This window comes from Poecilia reticulata, linkage group LG5, assembly GCF_000633615.1.
Source record: "Poecilia reticulata strain Guanapo linkage group LG5, Guppy_female_1.0+MT, whole genome shotgun sequence".
NCBI classification, from domain to species: Eukaryota; Metazoa; Chordata; class Actinopteri; order Cyprinodontiformes; family Poeciliidae; genus Poecilia; species Poecilia reticulata.
Genome location: NC_024335.1, coordinates 15,503,984 through 15,524,769, shown reverse-complemented (window position 1 = coordinate 15,524,769; position 20,786 = coordinate 15,503,984). Strand labels below are relative to the sequence as shown.

The 20,786-nt window shown below is 40.1% G+C and overlaps 1 protein-coding gene across 3 annotated transcripts in view; it reads right to left on the bottom strand.

The window, feature by feature from the left end:
• The window catches only part of LOC103465092 (cadherin-4-like), a 323,849-nt gene that overhangs the window by 98,250 nt on the left and 204,813 nt on the right, over window positions 1–20,786 (bottom strand). For 2 of the 3 annotated variants that reach the window (XM_008409643.2, XM_008409644.2), the window contains exon 5: window positions 10,664–10,846. In XM_008409643.2, the coding sequence (XP_008407865.1) occupies window positions 10,664–10,846 (183 nt within the window). Of the gene's footprint in view, window positions 1–10,663; window positions 10,847–12,638; window positions 12,868–20,786 lie in introns of those variants that run through there. The other variant, XM_008409645.2, reaches the window with a different exon arrangement.

Below are 20,786 nucleotides of genomic sequence, written 5' to 3'. Positions count from 1 at the left end.
CACACACACACGCCTAGGGGCAATTTGGAGAGGCCAATTAACCTGACAGTCATGTCTTTTTTGGACTGTGGGAGGAAACGGGACTACCCGGAGAAAACCCACGCATGCACAGGGAGAACATGCATACTCCATGCAGAAAGACCCCAGGCCGGGAATCGAACCCAGAACCTTCTTGCTGAAAGGCAACAGCTCTACCAACTGCGCCACTGTGCAGCCCTCAAATTTAGAGGTTGTTCCTGGTTATTTTGTAGCAAAGTTTGATGAGTTGTTGATGTCCTCATGGTCATTTGGCGAGACCGGCCACTTCAGGAAAGGTTCCTCCTTGTTGTGTAGTTTCTCCATTTGTAGACTTTGGCTCTCATTTGTATTTTAACAATTGACTTTCTTATCAGGTCTTGACTTTATTTTAGACCGTGGAACGATGTGAGGGCTGTAGTCATAATTTTAGTCGTCTTCATGTTGGTAGACCAGTTCCAACCATGTTGTTTCTTGATTCGATGGGTCATAGTGTACTCATTCAATATCTTCGTCCCCCCAAAATCTGCATATGCTGTTTCACATCACAGCATTTTTAAAGATTTGTTTTAGCTCTAGATTAGAGTTCTCTAAATGTTACAAAAAATTAACAGACAGTTTTAGGATACAATGATCAAATTTTTTCAATTTCTAACCTCACTGTGACAGAACAAGCAGCAAAGTATGAAAACGTTCAGAAGCAAGTTGTTGGGTTTCTAAGAAAAAGTTTCTTCCAATAGGAGCAAATACTTCCTCTGACATCATAAATAAATAATAAATGAAAAACTTTTTTTTTCTACGTGGGATTTTGTAAAACTGGAGTTTACACGTCAGACTCGCCAAACTTGGATGTACTAATACTATGTGAAAGCTGTACTGTGACCAGAGTGGAGCGGTAATGTCTGTCATGGTGAGTCTTCAGCGTCTAAACTTTAATCGGGTCTACGCCAAGCAGCTATGCGGGATAAACGGAAATAACTCAACAGTTTTGGCAGATCTTTGGCAGAAACAAGGTTACAGAGCACTTCCCACCAACAAAAAGTCAGGTATGTGGAACAAGATTAAAGGCAACTTTATTCCTGGAGACCGTGCTGCTATTCTGGATGATTCAGAACCCAGAAACACTCAATTTTGGGAGGCATTCTGAGGATTATGTTGGTGGGGGCAAATAGAGGAGCGTCCCAATTTAAGCCCAGAGTGAGACGTCATTTCAAGAAACTCAGTTTGCTCCTTGGAGATGAGTTAAACCTACTTTCTGGGTGAGAAAATGTCATATAAAAACTTTTTTTAAAGAAAAAAAACAAATGCAGCTAAATATCACAGCGAGAAAATAAATCAAGAAAGTCTGGGTAGGCTTTGGAGCTGTGACCTCAGCTTCACACTGACCATGATCATTTCCAGCCAACGCAAGGCGAGTTTGTTCATACGTCAGTCAATCGACTCAAAGGTCAAAGCACTTTATAGAAAAAAAAAAAGTCCTAAAACAAAGCAAGACAAAAGAATACAAGCAGAATTTATGCAATAAGTAAAGAAGAAAATGTGAAATACCAATTTGGTTAAGATTGTTTTTCCACTAGTAAAACAAGTTTTGGCTGGACAGGAAAGGCTGAGTAACACTAGTCCACCCACAAGTAAAACCACAAATTAAAGCTTTGATTTGTCCTGTTTTTATATGACAAAAAAATACATTTATTCTTACATTGTACATTAAAATTAGATGTAGAAATAGACTTTTGATTTAGAAATAGACTTTTTGTGGTTGTAAAAATCTAGACAAAAATTAGCAACAAGGTTTGTAATTTTAGCCTTATTGGTTCTGGTTAATAACTTTGCATATTTACAGATCAAGATCAATGACATCTGATTTCAACTCAGCCACTGATCAGCCTATTTATTATGGCAAAAGATGTTGTTACACTCCAGGTTTTCCCCCAGTGTATTATAAGCCTGGCGGGGCACCAGGCTTTACTTGTGCCCCCACCAGGCTAAGCATTTCTTATTTATTTGAGTCTTTTTGAAATGTTTGCATCTTTTTTTTAATGACTTTATAGTTGGTGTTCAGGTATCAATCTTCCAATCTTTCATTAACACATAATTATCAAGAGATATTTTAACATTTTCTGTCAACATTAAACATTTTTTAACTCAAAAGCATAATGGGCCACTGGATGAACGACTGCCCTGGAACCCAACCATCGAGCTTAGCAAGTTTTCTGGGGGAAACGTTGTACTCTACCAGGGAACCACAGGCCAAATGTTTGACCCCATATGTAGATAAAAATCTATGATGGGCAACCATTCTTGCTGTTCTTGGTCAAAGTACCATGCTTAACATGCCATGTCCTTTTTTGTGCAAACAATCAGGAATGCTTCCTTCTGCCTGTGGAACAAGCAGACAGAAAGAACGCTACATGAGTTAAGGCGTGCTTGTCGGCAAGGTGCGACCGGCTCAGGCTCGTGAATGTCTTGACTTATTTTCATTTCTCTCTCTCCCTATTGCCACCACTCAGCCTGCCTGCATCTAATGCTAAGTCAGTTTACTTTTAGATGGATGTAATAATAGATAAAATGCTTTACAGGTTCGCCTATAGCAGGAAGCATGCAGCAGTCACAATGCTGGACAGTTTGTCACTGTTATTGACTGCTATAACTCCCTGCCTGCATGTTAGTTTGTTTAAAGAAATGGAAACAGCAACTGTAATAACTGCTGGTGGGAAAAAGTTAGAAAAGAAGCGCGGATAGACAGTACAGAGGCGGCAGGTGTTTGTATTTTTCTATATAATGTGCAACAGCGGTTGGCAATCTAATATTTATCAACAGTGAAAAAAATATGTAATGCACAGCTATTATTTAAGGAGTTGCTTGATGGTGAAATTACTGAAACTGTAGCAATATATCAACATTTAGAAAATCTATAATTTTCAATTTTTCTAACTACTTGTTTTTTTTTCATGTATTTTATTCCGAAGACAAACCAGTTCTATATAAAGAAAAAAACAAACACCAAAACTATATTGTTACACATAGTGTGATGGTCAGAGTGTTTATGTCTGCAGTGGAAACTTTTCAAACTACGGCATTTAGAGATGGAAAATTGTTGTGAAAAAAAAAAAAAGAGTTGTGAAAAGTAAATATTGTGAGGCTTGCACAGGTTAGGTGTATAAGTAGAGCCTGTCCAAAACGTTTGGGGATAAAGAATTGAAAGGAGGCCGAGTATTTAGCCTTGAGGAGCTCCCAAGGCTAAATACTTGGCTAATAACTGTGCAGCTTTGCAAAAATACACAGATGGATGACTGAAAGCTTTAAAAACCTTGAACTATCAACTTTAATTATTTATGGAGGCGGGGTGTGTGATCAAACTGTTAAAATTGTATTCATCAAAGGATGTGGAAACTTGAGTTGAAGAAAATCAGTTTCATTTGTAAAGTTTGGAATTTAGAAATATATATATTTTAGAAATAACAGATGACTCATCAGTTTTTAAAAGTATTTTTTTGTTTTTTGATTTTTTTTTTTACAATAAATATAACACAAAAGTTCATTTTTTGAGATTGAAAAATGACCTTTAAATTATTTTCTAAACAATCTGAATAACTTGTTTTTCTAGCAAATTATTTTTTTGGGTCGTAATTTTAAAAAAATTACCATTATGATGTCATGTACTCATCCCCTTTAGATCTGATACCTCAAAACAAAAAAGCAACTAACTTCTCTAAGAAACCACCTAATAAATAATGTTTGCTCCCCGTGTTTAATCTCATCTTTGCAGACGTTAAGTGATGGATGCAGCTTGTCAATAGAAAGGCCTGTTGGCCTCTGCTTTGATTCTGTAAGAATGGAGAAAGATCTCTGACACCGACAATAATAACAGGTTAATGCAGCTCGGCTGAGGTTGGATGTTACTGTGATGCTAATTAAGCCGATAGATCTAGTTTAAAAGCAACGTCCTATAATTTCCTGCTGGGAAGTCCTTAGCAATTAGCCATATCATTCTCTGCCTGTAACTTACTCTTTTACATTTAGCATAACACCACACACACACGCGCGCACAGCCACGCACGCACACGCACACACACACACACACGCACGTTTGTGTGGCTAACTTTATGGGGACTTTCCATTGACTGCCATTCATTTCTATGGATTAAACCTTACCCTAACTCTAACCAAAACTCAATTCAAACCTTAGTCCTAAATCTAACTCCTGACCCAAAAACAGTGTTTCCCCACAAGGAGCAGTGGGTCCCCACAACGTCGTATGTGTCCGGAAAACGGTCACCACAAAGTATTACAAACAAATGCATACACACACACTCTTGTGATCCTTTTCTTCATAGAAATTAAACATCAAATGTTGCGGCGCAGCAGCTGTTTGGAGGAGCTTTGTTCCGCTACAGGTGGAGGAAGGGAACCTGTGCCGCTGTAACGAAGAACCTCGAGCCGCGGCGCTTTTACGGCATTGATTTAACATTGAGCCAAAATGGAAGGCGCTTCTGAGCTCTGGCTGTCAAATAATTTGACATGACAGATGTAAGTGTGTTGGAAATGGAGAGGTATGTGGGAACAGCTCCGGTTCAGTGGACACAAAGGGAAATGGCAGAGGGACGACTTCTTCCTTGAGAAACTGACGAGCGTTTAGGGTTGGGGGAAGGAGGAGAGATGGAAAAATGGAATGAAAGTTGGATACTCGGGTTGAAAGAAAGTAAAAAAGAAGAAGAAGAGGAAAAAAAGGGAAATACAAAATAGAAAGTCTGTGGAGAGTGCTGTAAATCTCAAGGGGTGAGGCAGGCCAACATTAGTTTCAGGCCATTTGTGGCATTCTCATCTCGACGGCCCTCTCGCAGCACCTACACCGGGGCCAATGAGGCAAAACTGATGGAAAGCAGTCTGAATGTGAGCGAGAAAAGATCTTCCTTTCATTTAACCAGGCCTCACAAAGTGGGCTACCTCCCTGACCTGCAGTTAGGAAGAGGAAATGAACAAGGGGGGAAGAAAATAATTGAGCACATTGTATGCAGCTCCAATAAAACGTGACTCCACGAGCTCAAGGCAAAGGCCGACAGTGTTTGCTGTTTGCTCAGCCAAAATGAAACCGTAATATACGTAATAAATAAGTTTTAAGTCGCACCCTTAAGTGAGCCTGTGTAGGATCTATTTTAAAGCCTTAGTTGCAGCAGCTCATTATGGTAATTCCGGTGGTTAATTTAGTTTGTGCGGTGTGGAGTTGGCAAAATGATCACAGATTACTCGTCCTGTATAATCGCATCAAAGTAAACGTAAACAAATGATTGCATTTCTCCGCCGGCCAGGTTATTTTTATACGCCTTGATAAATCTTGACTGTTCGCTTCAGACGCAGATTGAATTTGTGGCTTTTTAATTGTGTTTTAACTCTGCAGAGCTGCTAAAATAAACATGATGTATCCGTGTGCGCGGGATTACAGGTCTGCTCCACCGTGCGCTCGGCGTAATGTCTGCGCTGCTGTTTGCTCAGTACCCAAAATGATAACACTGTGGCTTATTTGCAATCTCATATCGCTCAGAGTATTTCATTACCGCTCATAATGACTTTATAATGTGATTTTTGGATCCGCTTGTTTTGTCTGGAGTTTTATTGCCTCCCATGTGCGCTCAAATACTTTGCGCCTGCTCTTTGTGTGTTCCTCGTATCTACATGTTCATTTATGTGTGCACAATTACTGAGTTAAAACGATATTTCATGCCAATTGATATTTTTCCTTTTTACATTAAAATTGAATTTCACATTTTATATTTGCCCCAAGAGTAAAGCTTCAAATACAAATCCGTTTTATTGTTTTTGGGGGGTATTTTTGTTTCAGTTTTGTATTGTTTGGCTATTAGCTCTTGCTGTGTGGACATTGTGAAAATCAAGCTAAATAATACTGGGCTTAATCAAATTATTGCTTGCAAAGGGCTTTCATATTTTCCCAAGCGTCGGTTCAGTTTTATGTAATTTAATTGCTGTCAAATCTTACAATAAGCTAAACAACTGGTAGGTTGGTAGTTGTACTAATAGAAGGGGATTTCTGCCGCTCTGTAAATCTTTTTTGGAAGATCTGAAACGCTTTGTCAGTGGACAGAGTTAAATCTCAACAAACATAGATTTAACTCTGTCCAGTTAAGAGTCCATTAGTTTTAGTCTAAGAGTCTTTCTGCATTTGAGAGGAAGCCAACATGCTAACCTGACAACCAGAAACATTACTGTGGGGTTAAGTGGTTCATCTAAAATACCCTTAGGTGTGTGTGTGCGTGTGTGTTTGTGTTTGTGTGTGCATGTAGTTTGTCTTGTGTTGTCCTGTGATGGACTGGCAGCCTGTCCCCGCTTCAGTCATTATGGTCTATCACAGTGTTTCTCAACCCTGGTCCTCAGCGCCCCCCTGTCCTGCATGTTTTGGGTATTTCCTTTCTGCCACACACCTGAATTGTATCTCTGGATGATTAACAGGCTTCTGCACCACTTGATGGTCATGCAATCATTTGAATCAGCTGTTCTGGAATAGAGGCATATCTAAAACATGCAGAGCAGGGGGGCGCTGAGAACCAGGGTTGAGAAATACTGGTCTATCATGTCAAATCCTAATACAGATTGTAAGGCGCACTTAAAAGCCTTTAATTTTATCAAAAAACAGCAGTGCGCCTCATATATATTATCCTTGAGTAAATCAGCCCCTCTAGTGGATTAGTTATGGATTAATTCTGGTTGTGCTCACTGACCTTGAAGTGATTTTTTGTGGTACACGGCGCTCACGGCGTTCTGTCAAAATGTTTTAGCTACATTACGGCTACTGTAGTCGGGAGCGTCGTGGAGTAATACGCACTGTGCTTTGACTGACTGACTTATCCGACTGTTTTGTTTCGCTTAATGCACCTTGTGGTCTGGTGCGCTTTATATACGAGAAAAGATCAAAAGCAGACCATTCATTAACAGTGTGAATTATAAGCCAGTTCGCCCTGTAGTGCGGAAAATATGGTAAAAGAAATCATCACTGTGAAGTGAGTGGCAAAATGTGAAAAAGTAAAAGAAGTAGGGATACTTTTACATCTAATCCACCTGTTTATGAAGCTTCATTCGAGAACTACACCTACATCCCATTTACATTCTAACACCGGGTGGAGCTGGTGTGTCTTCAAGTTCAGACTTTAAAGCCTCGCTTCCTCTGAGCCCGGCGTTCGTTCAGAATCTCATCTCAGAATCTCCCTCTGCCGCTCGCCTTCACGTCACGACAAACCGCAGAGTTGTGTGGCAGGAAGAACTGGGAACAGACAAATTTGCAGAGCAACAGACTCATCTGCCCCCATGCTGCACAGCTAAAGGCCGAGGCGCTGCTACAGGACAGCCGGCTTGATAGAGTTACAGACACGCATTCAAACCAACCCGACCTCAACGCCGACCCGGCCCGCGTGTATAAAGGTAGTCACCTGCAGCTTAATCCAACCATCAGACACCTGACACGAAAAAAAGGGGATGAAAGAAGCTCCACTTCTCCAGCAGGGCGCGACAATTTCGCACCTCCTGTTACACTCCGTGGCATGATGGTGTGTGTGTGCGTGAGTGCGTGTGTGTGTGTGCGCGCAAGGGCGAGAGTGTTCACGCATTGGTGGAAAATCTGCTCACTTGCCATCACATTGGTGAAAGGCGATTTTCCGTAATCCCGGAGTGTAAGCCATGGAGTACAAATGGGCGTAAAGGACTATGTGTGTGTGTGTGTGTGTGCTACTATTTTTGTGTGAGTCAAAAATGTCTCCAAGAAGCCGCCTGTCTGTGTGGGTGACTGATAAGAGGCAGAGAGTGTGCAGCGATTAGAGCAGTGAGAGCAAAGAGCTAAAAAAATTGTGACACCTCCATGAGAAATTAATTTGGAGATTTTCTCCACACCTTACAGCCACTGGATATAACTCAGCATTTGTCTGATGCCTGTTGAGTTTAAATTTGATCTTTTTTTTTTTTTCTTCCTCCAAGTTTTGCTCTGCGGTTGTGTATAATTGAGTTCTTTAAGTTTCAAAGACATCCTTTTCAGAAGCAAGGTCACGCTTTCGCCTAAAACCGGTCTTGGTGAAATGAAAATTACCTTTTTCTAAACCAAGGAGCGTTTTCAGAGGTGGAAATGGGAAAAGTTTGGTCTAACTACAAGAAAATATGTCCTTGCACATTGATTGCTTGAAAACCACCTGTCTGAGATATTAATTATATGATGCTAGATTGTGAGAGCAGCCATGGAACAAGCGAGAACATCTTGTCAATGCAACAAGTATAACTTTATACGTCTCATGTTAACATCAAATCCTGTTTAACTTTAACACTCGACAGCCAGACCACCGGTGGTAAGGATGATAAACACCGACTCTGCACTGCAACTCAACACTGGTACACCCCAAGGATGTTACCTAAGCCCCCTCCGTTTCCTCTTTTCACCAATGACTGTGTAGTCATACAGATATCAAAAGCGTTTTTTTTTGGTTCAAATATCTATGAAGACGTAATATAATGTCAGCAAGCTCAAACATACTCAGTCTGTGACGACTGAGTAAGTCCAAGATGGACGCTACACCCTTTGGATCTCGATCGGGGTCTCTAAGGTTGGGAATGAGAAAGAGGGCTACACCCTGGACAAGTCAGAAGTTTATCAAAGCACTAGTCAAGATATTTACAAGACAAACAACTATACATGAATCCTTTACCACCCGCAATGAATCTACAATTACCAGGTAATCTTACATTCCTAACTGTATAACTTTTGGTGAACAATGGAGTACCTAGAGAAAAAAAATTATTAAAAAAACCTTATTATTCATTTTAGCTATGATCGGTTTAAAATGTGTTCTGATTGAATGAAACAAATGAATCATTTTATGTGGGTGCAAAACTAATTAGTCCAATCATGATGTGCGTTTTCATAAAACAACCCTCTCATTCAGATTACAAATTCAATCAGAATATTCAGTAACACTTTTATTTGAATGCTGACATGACACCTGTCATGAACATGAAGGAGTCTTTATGGATTTTGAGGACTGTTGTCATGAAGTGTCTTTCGGTAAATAATGACACTTTTAATAAGTCGCTTTAAAAGTTTCATTAAAAGTGTCATTATTTACCGAATGACAATTCATGACAGCAGTCATAAACATTCATGAAAACTTATTCACGTTCAAAACAGGTCATGTTTATGACAGTGTCATGTCATAAACATGACACTGTCATGTTTATGTTCATGACAGTGTCATGAACTGTAACAGTTTATTTTTTTAAACTGTAACAGTTTATTCGGTAAATAAAGTGTTACCGAATATTCCAATTGGAGCATTTATATAACTTATAAATGCTCTTTTTCACTGATTATTCTGTTTTTATTTTTTATTTTAATTATGTTAAGCACTTTGAAATGCCTTGCTGCTGAAATGTGCTATACAAATAAAATTTGATTGATTGATTATCAGTTCTGATTACTTATGTAGATGTAAATGTGAATACTTAGACATCACATTGGTGTAACAATTAATGTGCCTTGACAACTGTGTCATGGTTTCCACTCTCTCTCATGTTAATGGTGATTGCCAATAGGATTGCAAAGCTGAGCCACTTCAAAATTCAGCCTCAAAATTCATCTCCACTGTTGAAAAAGTCTCACAACAGGAACTATTTTCAGCACAGACTAACTGGCTCTGGGTTGGCTGAGTTGGTAGAGCACATGGACCATGAGTAGCAGCTATAGTCATCGAGTTATTGCTGTCAAGGGTTCAATTCCTGGACCATTTGCTGCGTGTTTTCCCACCTCTCAATTTACTGCTCAAAAAAGGTTACTAAGACTAACTCACTCTTTGAAAAGGTCTTAATATTCATTAGAGAATTTGAATCTGTCATAAAATACAATAAAAGGCTTTCTTTTTTTTTCTTTTCGCTACTGATGCGGAAAAAAAAAACACACACAAAAATTGAAGCCCTGCAGAAGAATCATGTTTAAATGAACAAATGTGGAAATCCAAATCAAGCTGTGAAATTGTCTGGAGACCTTGTACACAATGGCAGAAAGAGTTTAATGGGAACATCAGGGATCTTCAGCAGGATGCTGCGCTTTAATGAAAGCCTCCTTCTTCCGCTATTACATGGGAAAAATAGACACTTAGTTCATGATAAAAAATTAAAAAGAAACAGTTTGCCAGCTGTTTTAACAAGCACAGAATTCCCACTCTTCAGTAATCCTCAGGTCTGCAGCTCTGAGACCAAGCATCAAGTGGGTATTTGTCTGCCTTCCAAGGGATTCCACCCCCCTCCCCTCGTCTCCTTGTCTGTTGATGCCCCAAGGCCCAGAATACAAATCATTTGGTATTATGATGTAAATCTGAGTAAAGTGCAGTGTTTTCCCTGTACCTCCCCTACGTGGCAAGTAGAAAATACCAGTAAAATTGTGTCTCATGGCCTGGTGGTGAATGAAGAAGATATAATAGAAAGACATCTTCCCCAAGTTTTTTTTTTCATATTCTATTCTTCCCATAGACCTAAATAAGTCCTTTAAAATCAAAGACGTTTCAGAGTGCGTTCTCGAATCGGGTTTTCTTTGTGATCCGACGTCGCGCAGAAGTTTTCCGAAGACAAAGTTATGTTTGCTAAAAATCACACTGTCACTCACCCTGACAAGCATGTGTGGGAAAGGTCCTCGGGAGTTTTCAGGAACGTTGATAGGTGGGATGACCCAATCTCTCTTCTGCCGCCTCAAGCTGTTCGCAGAGGAACCTCTCTGATGTCTCCGAGAGAACTTGATAACCCTGGGTTGGGACTCCCACACCCGTGACAGCATTTCTTCAAAGCCGATCTGAAAAGAGAAAAAGAGAGAGTGCGTTGTGAATCTTGCGAAGCGGCAACAAAAAAAAAAAAAAGCAAAAAAATCTTGACGGCTGATCGGTCCTGAGGGGAAACTGGCTGGTCAGAGAGTCAAAAATGAGATCTCTTTACGACTAGAGCTACCAGGTAGTGCTAACAACAACACTCTTTGGTGTGAAAGTTGTTACTAAGTACAAAAAAAAGATTCAAAGTGTGTAGTGAGGTGGCTAAAAAGACAAAGAAGAAAAAGAAAGGTGTAACAATTTCGGACGTATTACTTAAAAAGTGAAGCCTGTGGTTCGTTCAGGCTGCGAGGGAGCGAGAGAGTGCAAGACTTCCAGCAGGTAACAAGCAGGCTGAATGTTGGATTAGGAAATTTCCTGCAGGTGTCTGACCATTGTCCTGTGAGTTTTAAATGAACCACTGACTCCAACAGACCTGGGTCACATGGCCGGATTACATCCAACATGTAAACAAAATCTGTTAAGTGTTCTGTATACTTGGACACTTTTTAAGGTTCATCAGTTTAATTGCTTGATACCACAAAGAGTGTATTAACTCTGCGTTTTCATTAAACTGCTGACATTCTGGGATTCTACAACCACTTGTCCAAAAGAGAGAAAAAATAACAGCACTTGACTGGGGATCAGAGGAAAATTGACAAATTGGCTCAAGATCATGAAACAGAGTCGTTCAAAACACTTGTTACAACCAAAGTATGCAAAAATAAAATCTATGAACATTCAAGACTCCCACATACACGGGTATACTTCATTCCACTGAGGTTGGAGCGTACGCCATGCAGATTCAAAGTGGCACTGAGTCGCTCAAAAGTAAACCACTGCATACACAAACTCATGTCACACAGCAAACTATTTGCATCAAACTGATGAGGTCGAGAATCGACGAAACCAGTAGAAATGGCACGTATGAGCCGGACTGCCACTGGAGAAGAAACGAGGTTAAAAGACACAAATTCCTTAAAATAATGCCGCATTGCTTGTTTCAAAACCCTGAGCAGGAAACCTGAGCCTGCCTGAGGCCCCACGACTCCTACCTGAGACGGTGAGTATTCCTTCAGACTGCACCGTGCATGGATGTGCGTGCCTTGTTTACATCCCCGCAGGGATGTTTTTAATTTAATGTTTCCTTCATCTCCGTCTTTCCCGTTTGTCCCTGCTGAAGACTGAAACAAATGAGGTATCCCCCCCACCCCACACCTCACGTAAGCCTTTCTTGGCATGAAACAGATACAAGAGAAACATCTGTCTGATAATGAGAGGAGTACCCTGCAGTTTTGTAATCATTCCAAGATGAAAACAGTTTTCTTCAAATTGTGTTGAAAGCCTTAATATTGTTTTGGTGTTTCAGACCACGAAGCTTTTTGCTTTTTTATTTTTTGTTATTCCCAGCTTATGTTTGAGGCTTTTGAAAATCTCCCAGTGTTCAGCTCTCATGTAGGAACGTATGGACGGATAAACAATCCCCACGGCCCCTCCTCTGTGATGCCCTCCGGCTATAGCTGCAGAGGGAAGATTGCGTTCTTACTCAGTTTGCCTCGTGAAATAAGGGTTAGAGGGGTGCGTAAAGCCCTGGGTTTTTTTTTTTTTCCACCCCGATCCTTTATGCTATCGTCATGTGTAATATGGCTGTATTGCTGTAATCCACCTAATCCTATTGTTGAGTCTGCACCCCCACGTACAAACACACACACACACACACACGCACACACACACACACACACACACACACACACACACACACATCGGCAGCACCGTTGTCACCTGAAGCACGGTGGAAATCCTCCTGCTAATCCCACCTGGACCGCACGCAGCGCCGCCTCGCAGGCAGCTGAGCACACGAGCGGCAACGCGGCCGCGCCTCTGAAATGCAAACCCGGGCCAACTGTCCGGCCTATCAGAGCGCACCTGCTGTGCCTGTGAGGGAGGCCGACCGGAAGCTACACGCTCAGGCAACAGCGGTGAATGTTTTTCCATCTTTCGTCTTCACTCGTTGCATGTTCGAGGGTGGACATTTTGGACGGAGTCAGCCGTTCCCACCTGGACGGGAAGCTTTTTTTTTTTTTAACCTCAGAGTGGCCAGCTTTCTATTGGTCCCATCTCGATTTGACACAGTAGGGGCTCCCGCACTTCCTGTATCGGTGCCCTCTGTCCCCTGCACTTTTATCAGCCGTGTTTATCAAAGTGGGGCGAAGAGGCCACCAATGGCCACTAGGGGGAGCCCCGTAAAACTTGAGTGAAAAAAGTGAAAGTAAAAAATAAAAAAAAGTAACATTTAATCAGAAGATTTTGTTCAATATTTATAAAACAAGATTTATTTTTCAATAATTATGACGTGCAAGTTAAAAATAATTTATTGAATATTACTTGACATGCTCATCTTTCTGATTGGCTGATCATTTATCAAGAAGAAGATTTGCCTCAAAAGCAAGTATCGCACGGCTAATTAAAATCAAAAGATAAGATTTTAACTATACATGCTAACGAATGTGATAGTTACTGATGAGAGAGTTAGAGAGTGAGACAAAATAAATAAATGCCCATTCGAAATGGAGGTGTATACAAGCACACACACTTTCGAGGTGCCTTTCAAATAAATTCGAAAAGCAGACGATTCTTGATATATTTTGCTGCGTGGCATGGAAAAGTTTGGGAACCGCTGGTTTAATCCGTTGCTAACATGTTGCAACGTGTTTTTTCAAGTCACAGTTAAACACAACATGGCCCTGCAAGCTTTACACCTGTCAGACAGCGATGGAGACAAGCCGCTGTTAGCATCAAGACAGCTGGAAAGACCTTTACAGTTTTCTTTTCTCTAAGCAAACTGAGTGCGCTGAGTAATGCTATTGGATGCAGATAATTACATCCATGCCAACATATTACAGTAAGCTTGTTAAGAAGGAAAACTGACAGTGTCTGAAAATGTGCTATATAAGTTTGATCTATTATTATTGCTAATAATAACAGGCTGCTAATTGTGTTATGGGTAATGGCTACATTTTCTTAAGTGACTTTTTAGGTAAAAAGGAACTTGTAGCAATAGCTTTACTGTACTGTACTTTTTGCTTTTACTTTAGTAATAATATTGCTACTCTTACCTGAGTAGATACTGGTGCAGGTGAGGCAGACAGTCGCTGATCGAATTAGTTTTTATCTGGGAATTTGTGCCATGTAGATGCTGGACAATGGAAATATTCACATTATGTGATGTCATAACCTTAGGGTTATTCAATATTTATTGGGTGGGGTTTTAGGTGATAAATCAACACATATTAATACACCAGTGTAAAGTGTTATATTGCTCTCAAAATGTTGGGCATTTATTTATTTTTAAATCCTGTAATTATTCAAGCTGATCTGTGAAAGCTGAATACAAGTGCACACCAGACTCCATAGATTTTTATTTGTAAAAAGAAAAAAAAATGTAAATGCATAATTTCTTGTGCTTTTATTTTCAATTGTCCACTAATCTGTAATGGTCTGTCCCATAAAAACCCAGTGAACTCATTGTCGCTTGTGATAGTTACATTACAAAATGTGAATAATTGGTCCAAATCCTTTTCGCAAGGCACTTTCAGCTTTGCCAATCCTTGTATAAAAAAAATAACCCAACAAAAAAGCGAATGTTTAGTTTAATGTGGATGAAAAACGATCCGTGACAGTTTATGTGAGCGTACTCGGAGTCCAGTGACATATACGATGAGCCGCGGCTCTGTTCTTTTTCATCTACGCCCGTCCCAGTAAACAGCTCCTGAGATAAACTCCATATCTCCCCTCCCAGCTATCAGTGGGAAAATACAATGAACGACCAGCCTCTTCCATACAACAATCCACCAGCTGATGAAGAGCGGATGATAACGGGGTTGAAATATTTCATTGGTCAAGCCTCAACATTCCTTTAAAAGAAATGAAGAAATAAAGACGGGAGACAGTCAGCCAGAGCGATAGGAGTCAACAGAAGAGCTGTCGTTGGATGGAAGTCTGCTAGTGGATGATATCTGCATAGTGGCTGCATGCGACTCTGACTTTCAAACAGCATGGCAGATGAAATGCTGCTGGCATTGAGACAGAAGCAGAATTACAGAGAAGAGAGAACAACACAGGAAGTACACTCTCAGTAAGCTTCTGGAAAACAACAATGTGTGCCTATCCAATATATGGGACATCTTTTGGCTTGTTTTCCTTCACATACACTCACCGGGCACTTTGTAAGGTTCAAAACCAGTTTGGAGCCTCTTGTGCCTCCAGAACTATCTTAATTCTTTACGGCATACTTTCTCCAGGGGGTCAGAAATGTTCCACATTTACATGATGGCATCACACAGTTGTCATAGATTTTGTCAGCTGCGTATCCATAATGGGAATCTTCTGTTCCGCCTCATCACAAAGCGCTCTAATGGAATGAGAGCTGGTGACTGGGGAGGCCCATTGGAGGACAACCATCATGTTCAACATACCAGTTTGATGCGATTTCAACTTTGTGACATCGAGCTCTATCCTGATGGAAGAATCCAACAGAACACGGGTGGTGATGAAGTGATGGACACGGTCACCAACAATAATCAGATCAGAGTTTAAAACCAAATCCGTAGACGGCTTCTTGCTTTTTGTGTTTTGTTTTTTTTTTTTTTTTTTTTACCAAACTGATCCTGTGATGGGGAATCTGATAAGAGTCCAGTTTGAGAGAGGAGTGGAAATAGCAACTTCGGTTTTCTGTTCGTAGCTGCTGTTGAGTGAGACGCTGCACCGCTCCTCTCCAGTCCCCTCACTTGTTCTCTGACGTACTAACCCTCCCACTTGCACCTTTGAGAGGCCAACACCAAACCCGCTGTTTACCTCTATGGATCCACAATTGTAAAAAACATAATCCATCTCACTATTCATAGAGGATCTCTTAGCTGGATTATTGTTGGATTTTCACAGAACGTCTCATTCCTCTTCCTTCTGTGGGTTAATCGGACTGAGCAGCCTGCAGGCCTCCTGTCCTCCTATTCATAACCGGCTCCTGGAGCTGATCCAGGTTATGTTTTAGTGACTCGTATGAGTCCTGGGGATGTTGTTCCAATGATTCTGTACTAAGTCAGCTGATAGATAACTTTCATAATGTTAGAACCAGGCACTAAGGCTGTTTTGCTGCTATTGAAGAACCATGAGATAATAAGTGAATCCAGTTCACACTTTTGTATTTGTCAACAACAATAATAATAGTTTTTATTTACAATGCTCTTCATCTCTTGAGATCCCAAAGGGCTAAATACATATGCATGAAGTGATATGCTTCTGTAATTTATACAATTTAGAACAGCTCGATTCAATAAGGTAGGGAAATAATAAAACACATTTACCTACTAATTACCTACTACCTATCTATTTCTGATAGATAGTGTTATGGAAATTTCATTATCAAAGAATGAGAAGCTGTTTCAATAATAAGAGAAAGATTAATCTTTGTCTTAAGTTTCTTTATTCGAAGGCAAAAGCGTTCGAAGACCCGTCTCACTGAGCGCAGTCAGGAGAAAGAGCCCTGAACAACACACATCACATCGTTATATAGTCACAGCAAGACAAAGACCCACCCAAAGTCTGATCTTATCTCTACTACCAGATGGACCACAGAGACGATCCTGACCCCCACCTCATGAACTATCCCTCACCTCTTGGAGGGGATAATTTTATGGCAGGAAAGAGAACTTATAAGGATTTCAGGAGAAACTTCTAATTCTTCTTTGTCAGTTAGTCGTAGGTTCAGGTCAAACAAGGGTACAAACTACATTCCACACACATCAGCCCTTTAAGACAATCACCAGATCAAGCATTTTACCCAAGATGTCTTTAGGTCTCCTCTGCTATCACAGCAGTGGAAACATCTAAACATTATCTGCAAACATATTTAATGGACAAACACATATTGCAGAAATATAGAAACAAAGCAGATATAATCTGTAAATAAATGAGAAAAAGTATAATCAGTTCCTTCAAAAATGAAATAAGACTGAAAACTAAATTTTCTATTACAATAGGTTCACCTGAAGGATGCAAGGTGGAACATTTTGACAGAAGAGGCCCCCAGACCAGTTTGCTCTTTTACAGACTTTTGTAGCTCATCTACTTCAGATTGTGCCCCACATATCTTAGTAGTAACAAGTTTTGCTTTAGACACAGTTCCATTACTATCATCTTCTGAAAATGATTTCTTTAGCGATGAGAAATGATTGGTTATTGATAGATCAGCATTTTCTGAAATACTCCCAACGTATCCGTTACCAACCACCATGCCACATTTAAAGTTACTTCAGTCTACCTTCTTCACAATTGCACTAAATTATCACAAAAAAAACAAACAAACTAGACATATCTTCAGTCGTGCCTAAATAAGTGACATTTAAGAACATGTGTACACGATGAATGAATGAATGAATGAATGAATGAATGAATGAATGAATGAATGAGTGTTTAGCATGTGTGGAGTCAGTCAGTCATTTTTGCGTGTTCATGTGGAAAATCTCCTGAGATGACCTTGATGCAGGCATATGCTTAAAGGTTTGATTGTGTAAAAATAATTCATGGGTGTATCTATATGAATGTGTCCCTGATTGAAAGTGCGTGTGCTTGCATACATGATACAAGAACAGTGTGTGTGTGTGTGTGTGCGTGTGTGTGTGCGTGTGTGTGTGTGTCCTCAGCTTGCTGGGGGCCCTTGAACCCTAAAGGCATGAAGAGCCAGCTGCCATCTCTCAGTTCCCAGGCATCCCTGCACACTGCTGCTACATGGCAGTCGTAGGGCCTGTGCGCCCTGAGCCCTGGAGCAGACATCTGGAGGTTATCTGTCTGACAAACAGGCGTAGCAACACAATAAACGCGTTCTCCCTGCCAATTCTCTGTTCGCCATGTCTTCTTTTATGTTTTTTTTACTACTGGAGATCCCTTAGCTGAATCAGATCACAGTGAAAGACTTCAGTAAGAAGAATGTTCTCCCATGAGATCCTTTAGCAAAAACCAAAACGAGGGGGAAAAAAAGAGAGAAAGTTTCCAACACCGAAATCAAACTGTGTCAGAAAAAAATTATATTGAAGTTCTTGATACTGTTTTCCTGTCGAGACCCTCTGCTTTCCATCGTAGTCTCTAAACGCAATCTAAAAGTTCGGAGTTCAAAGTACTTTTGCTTCTGCTCCATTTCCGATGACCGACAGACCCCGGGGTCCCGCGTTCTGGCCCGACAACCGTTGTCGTAATCTACCCCGAACAGGAGAGGCTGCTTGGGTGGAGCGCAGTGGAAAATGCTAATTAGATGAGCACTAAAACCTGTTCGGGTAAACCGGCGGACTCCAGGTTCGTCGGTGCATAACCGAAGGGGGCTCTGATCTGGTGGAGACGGCAAACAGCCGAGCCATGAAATCAGCCCGAGTTGGAGAGCTCTCCACGAGGGGAACCTACCTGCGCGAGCTGTGATAGCCTGAGTACATAAACGCAGCGCGAAGGGCTTTAAGCCAAAGATGCTCCACACTTCAAATGCTGGAAAATTAAATGGCAAAAAAAAATAAATAAAAAAATCCTAGTGGTACACATTCAAAGTATGCTAATTTCCGCTTCTGAAACAGAACTGGGAGATATCGAGCCGGTTATTAAAAGCAAATTAGTTCCCTCTCACTGCTGCTGCACAGCAAAACATGCACAGCAAGAGGAGCGTACATTATGAAGCAGAAGCGAGTTCATTTACAGAGCTAAGTGTATCATGGTTGGTAAGAGCAAACCAAGTCATCCAAAATCTGAAAAATTAATGTCTGAATGCCATATAAGGTCATACAGAAACATAGGTTTGTAATTTAAGCTTCATGTCTGCTGTCGTAAAATCAAAGACAGACGTACAACAAAGCAAAAAAAAAAAAAAATCTAATTATAGGCAAAGGTCACCTTAACAAGCAAACATTGTTTTGACAATCACAATGCCTTGAAGAAGTCTTCATTCATACTTCTTAAAAATCTATTGGGTTACGTTAGAGGTGTGGACAGTGATGGCCAAGTCTTGTTTCAGATTCCTATTTAGATTTGGTCTTGACTTTGACTTGGCCATTCTAACAATAAATATGGTTTGATCTAAACTATTCCATTGAATCTCTAGTTGTATGTTTAAAGGGTCACTGGAAGGAAACCTCTACAAAAAAAAAAAATCTGGATTTTTTTTGTTTGTTTTTGTTTTAAAGTCATGAAATATGTAAAATTCAACAGCATACGAATACTTTGGCAAAGTTCTGCATCCTGCAAAGCACCGTATGCATGTCAGTCCAAAACCATTCTGCTGAAACTGAAGGTGCAGTTAAGTCAGAGCTCTTCAAGCAAGTCCTGTCGCTTACCAAAACTCTGTTTTTGAAAGTAGGAAAATCCTTTAAAATGTTAATTGGTGTAAAAATGAAATCCCATTCTTTAAAAAAAAATAAAATAAAATGTTTGTTTTTTTAGAAATAAGCTACAAAGTTTGTAGCAGTGACAAAAAATATATGTATATATTTTGTTTTTGTTTTCCATACTTATCCAAACCTAGAAAATGTAATTATATTTAGTTTTATTAATCAATAAACACTGGAGGGCCATGGTGATGAGGGTTTAATGTAAAACTGAATGTAAACTTAAAGAAAATATGAAAGATACCCAAGCACAGCAGCAAGTATTGGAAGTATGGGATCTTAAATACTGATAAAGATGTGATTGTGACACAATAACCAGATGGGTACAATCAACAAAATGAATAGACCAATCGACTCTAAGTGATCGGAGTTAAATATAAAAATATGGAGATAAGTCAAAATTCAAGACTCAAAATGCAAAAGTCCCCGTCCATGGGATCAAATCAGTTATTCCCTGTAATATCACATTATCACTTTTATAAGTAAGTTTGTACTAAAACCTTATTTTAGCTACTAACCCAAAAAAAGTATCTGTTGAAAGCGACGTGAGAACACATAAACACCATGGCGGTGAAAAAACCGATGTGGCATACATGCACAAAGTCATTTTCAGCTATTGATGTCATCAAAAACAACACCTTTCCCTCCCACCCAACCTCTCTCAATTATTGAATCTTTCTCTTGCTCCGCAATGTGTGAAACATAATTATACAGTGAAACTACATCACCTGGTCTTTGCAGACTCTACCAGAGTGGAACATTAGCTCAATCAATGTCAATTATTTCCCAGTCTCCATTATTGCGCCCGCAGGAGTGGGCAGAATTATAATCCTCTCTCTCTCTTTCTCTCTCTCCCTCTCTCTGTGACTGCTTTAGTTACACGAGTGCCGGCCGGGCTTTTCGTCATGATTAGAAACATGAGGGAACATTTCGCCCAATGGCTTTCAACAAGTAGTCCGGGAATCGAATGACAAGGGATTTGTCACTCGGCGAAGGACTTGGTGGGATTGAGACGCCTCTAACTGAGGCTGTGTTTACTTTGCGTGGTTGTGGGTTATGGTTATTAACGGAAAAATGATGAGAAACATTCGTGCAGTTCAACTCATTACACATAAAAGACAAAAAAAACAACATTTTAGAACATTTACAGTGTTTATGAATGGAGTATAATTGTGCAAATGAAGGACGAAACAGTCCAATTTTTAAAAAACTCAAGTATTCAAAGAGAATCTCTGCAAAATTTCAATATGGAGTAGTTTTTTTTTTTCCACCAATGTTCATCTTTTATGACTTTTATTACGAGGATCGGTATACTGTGGCTTGACTTTCTGATTAGGAACTCAATCAGGAAGATGCTTTCATCGTTCCTTCACAAAATGAATCGCAGCCAATCAGGGACACAAGTCTGCTCCTCAAATCTTCACTCTTTTTACGGAATTTTTCAATCAAATTTAATTAAGTTTAGCTTTCATCAAATGTAAGTTATTAAGGCTGGAGACTTAAACAGAGA